The following is a 613-nucleotide window of genomic DNA, read 5'->3' as shown; positions in this document are numbered from 1 at the left end:
GCAGTTTATACGTAAATGCTCACCATGATGGCTGATGAAAGTAAAGAACAAGAAAGAAGTTAAGCGACCGTAGCCTACTGCCGCTGCAATCCCATTTCCGCTTAATGCAGAATGTGTCGCGCGCATGCCCCAACGTGCTCCTACTCGCTCCAACGCACTCTGATTGGTCACGTCATCATGCGGACCAATCAGAGTGCGTAGCGAGTAAGAGCACGTTGGGACATACAACGCGGAGAAACCTACAGAACGTACAATCGCGCGACAAGAAGTGACGTGTAGCCAATAAACTTCTAGCTTTTATGGAGAACTCACTCCGCGACCGACGTACGACGTCCAATAGGAGAACAGCTTTCCAATGGAGAATTGAATTCTCTATTAGGAAACTGTTCTCTTATGCAGGATTCACACCGCGTTCGATGTTCGACGAGGACGCGATGTGAATCCTGCATTATAGAGAAACAGCACGTTGATTGGCATGTTACGTGTGTAGGGAATTAATAATAAATATTTTCCTCGAGCATAAAATTATAAAAAATAAAAAACTTAATTGGAAAGTTAAGAGAAAGATCACATTTTGCTAAGTAAGATAAAGTCTACGTGAAAAGATTCATAA

The 613-nt window shown here is 43.1% G+C and overlaps 1 protein-coding gene across 1 annotated transcript in view; it reads right to left on the bottom strand.

Moving 5' to 3' along the window:
* Positions 1–149, bottom strand: part of LOC116844516 (40S ribosomal protein S25-like) — a 2,032-nt gene extending 1,883 nt beyond the window's left edge. Inside the window, exon 1 of the mRNA XM_032816128.1 lies at positions 24–149. Coding sequence (XP_032672019.1) covers positions 24–26 — 3 coding nt within the window. The 5' untranslated portion in view covers positions 27–149. The remainder of the gene's footprint in view (positions 1–23) is intronic.
* Positions 150–613: the final 464 nt, after the last annotated feature.

The sequence above is a fragment of the Odontomachus brunneus genome, unplaced genomic scaffold, assembly GCF_010583005.1.
Source record: "Odontomachus brunneus isolate Ranch 3 - 2012 unplaced genomic scaffold, Obru_v1 Obru_scaffold_042, whole genome shotgun sequence".
NCBI lineage: Eukaryota > Metazoa > Arthropoda > Insecta > Hymenoptera > Formicidae > Odontomachus > Odontomachus brunneus.
Note: the sequence above shows the minus strand (reverse complement) of the source record. Positions and strands in the feature narration are given on the sequence as shown.